This window comes from Cebus imitator, unplaced genomic scaffold (assembly GCF_001604975.1).
Source record: "Cebus imitator isolate Cc_AM_T3 unplaced genomic scaffold, Cebus_imitator-1.0 Scaffold258, whole genome shotgun sequence".
Taxonomy (NCBI): Eukaryota; Metazoa; Chordata; class Mammalia; order Primates; family Cebidae; genus Cebus; species Cebus imitator.
In genome coordinates, this window is record NW_016107573.1 from 2824010 (window position 1) to 2825840 (window position 1831).

At 44.7% G+C, this 1831-nt stretch overlaps 1 protein-coding gene across 9 annotated transcripts in view; it reads left to right on the top strand.

Annotated features, from left to right (window-relative positions):
• Positions 1 to 1831, top strand: part of ASCC2 (activating signal cointegrator 1 complex subunit 2) — a 50674-nt gene that overhangs the window by 17425 nt on the left and 31418 nt on the right. For all 9 annotated transcript variants that reach the window (XM_017499649.2, XM_037728220.1, XM_017499645.2 and 6 more), the window contains one exon: positions 203 to 332. In XM_017499649.2, the coding sequence (XP_017355138.1) occupies positions 203 to 332 (130 nt within the window). The remainder of the gene's footprint in view (positions 1 to 202; positions 333 to 1831) is intronic.

Consider the following 1831-nt stretch of genomic DNA (forward strand, 5'->3'; position numbering starts at 1 on the left):
AAAAAAAAAAAAAATAAATAAAAATAAAAATAAAAATAAAAAAAGGGGGAGAATGGCCATTGCTCCAGGTCTATGCATAAGGCATCATTGATTAGCCAGTCCCCATTTGATAGACCCAAAGATTGTTTCTTCATGAGTTTGCTATTTATAATGTATGAGTGTTCAGAAAATCTCTGTCCTTTCTGTCTGCATTTTTCCTTAGGATCACTTCATTTCCCCTTCTGCATTTGGAGAAATCCTCTACAATAACTTCCTCTTTGACATTCCAAAGATCCTGGACCTCTGCGTGCTCTTTGGAAAAGGCAACTCACCACTGCTCCAGAAGATGATAGGTGTGTAGGATGTGGGACTGGGAGGATGCACCGAGGTGGCCCCCACATGCCAAACTGAAGGTTGCAAAGGCCAGCACTTTGACAGTGCCTGGGGATTCAGGGCACTAGGGGTAGGGAGTCTTGGGAAATTACTTAACAGATATGAGTGTCGCCTCAAATTGAGTAGGTAGTGACACTACCTAGGGAGGTGAAAACAAAACTGTGCCAGACAGTTCCTCAAGGATCTGGAAACTTTTTTTTTTTTTTTTTAAAGGGGCAAAACCTTAGGAGAATCACTTGAACCTGGGAGGCAGAAGTTGCAATGAGCTGAGATTGCGTCACTACACTCCAGCCTGGGCGACAGTGCAAGACTCCATCTCAAATTAAAAAAGAAGAGAGATAAGGCCTTGCTCTGTCACCCAGGCAGGAGTGCAGTGGTGCAGTCATATCTTACTGCAGCCTCACATTCCTGGACTCACGCTATTTCCCCAACTCAGCCTCCCAGGTAGCTGGGACTGCAGGTGCACACCACCATGCCTGGCAAATTAAAAAAATATTTTTTTAATAGATGGGATCTCACTGTTTTGTTCCAGCTGGTGTTGAACTCCTGGCCTCAAGTAATTCTCCTGCCTTAGCTTCCTGAGTAGCTGAGATTACAAGTGTAAGCCACCGTTCCGGCTTGAGAGTGTATTAGTAGTATGTATTTGGCCATGCGTCAAACATAGCAATGGGGGAAGTTTCCTCTGGTGACGAATGTAAGAACAACCTAAGCTAACCTTTACTGAAGCATGTTCTGGGGACCTGGCATGCTGCCAAGAACTCCACATATGCTATGTCGATTGGATCCTCACAGCAGCCCTGTAAGATAAGCGCTGTCATCATCCCCATTTACAAATAAGGAAACTGAGGTTAAAATGTAGGGGACTTGCCTGAGAGGACATGACTAATAAGTGACCCAGCCAGGACATGTGTCCATGTAGACCTGACTGTCAGGCTCTTGCTCTGCCACGCTTTGCTTCAGGGATGGTGGCACTGCCTCAGAAATGTCACGATTTGCATTGTTGCTGAGAGCAGGTGGGGACAGCGTTCATGGAGGGCTCTTTTGGGTTGCACAAGGAATGGATATTAGTAGCTGGATCCCATTAGCAGGCAGAGGGCCAGAAGGTTTGATCAGACACACACACACACAAATAAGTTAAGAAAAAAAAAAGAAATGGAAGCATGTGGGATGTTACAGAGGGAGCGCCCCAGTGAATTCCGCTTTGAATTGTAGCTCGTGGTGTTGGGCCCAGCACAGAGAGGTGTTCACCCGGGACACCCCTGCCAGCTCTCCTCACCTGGAGACTGTAGGACATAGTCTTCTAAATACCTAGTTACAAAACTGAGCTGTCCCTTGTAACAGTCACTTTCCTTTATTCTTTCCTACCTTTTTTTTTTTTTCTTAATGGTGAAAGTAATACATGTTAATTTAAGAAATATTGAAAGGATATAAAGTATAGAGAAGCAGGAAAGCAATTACC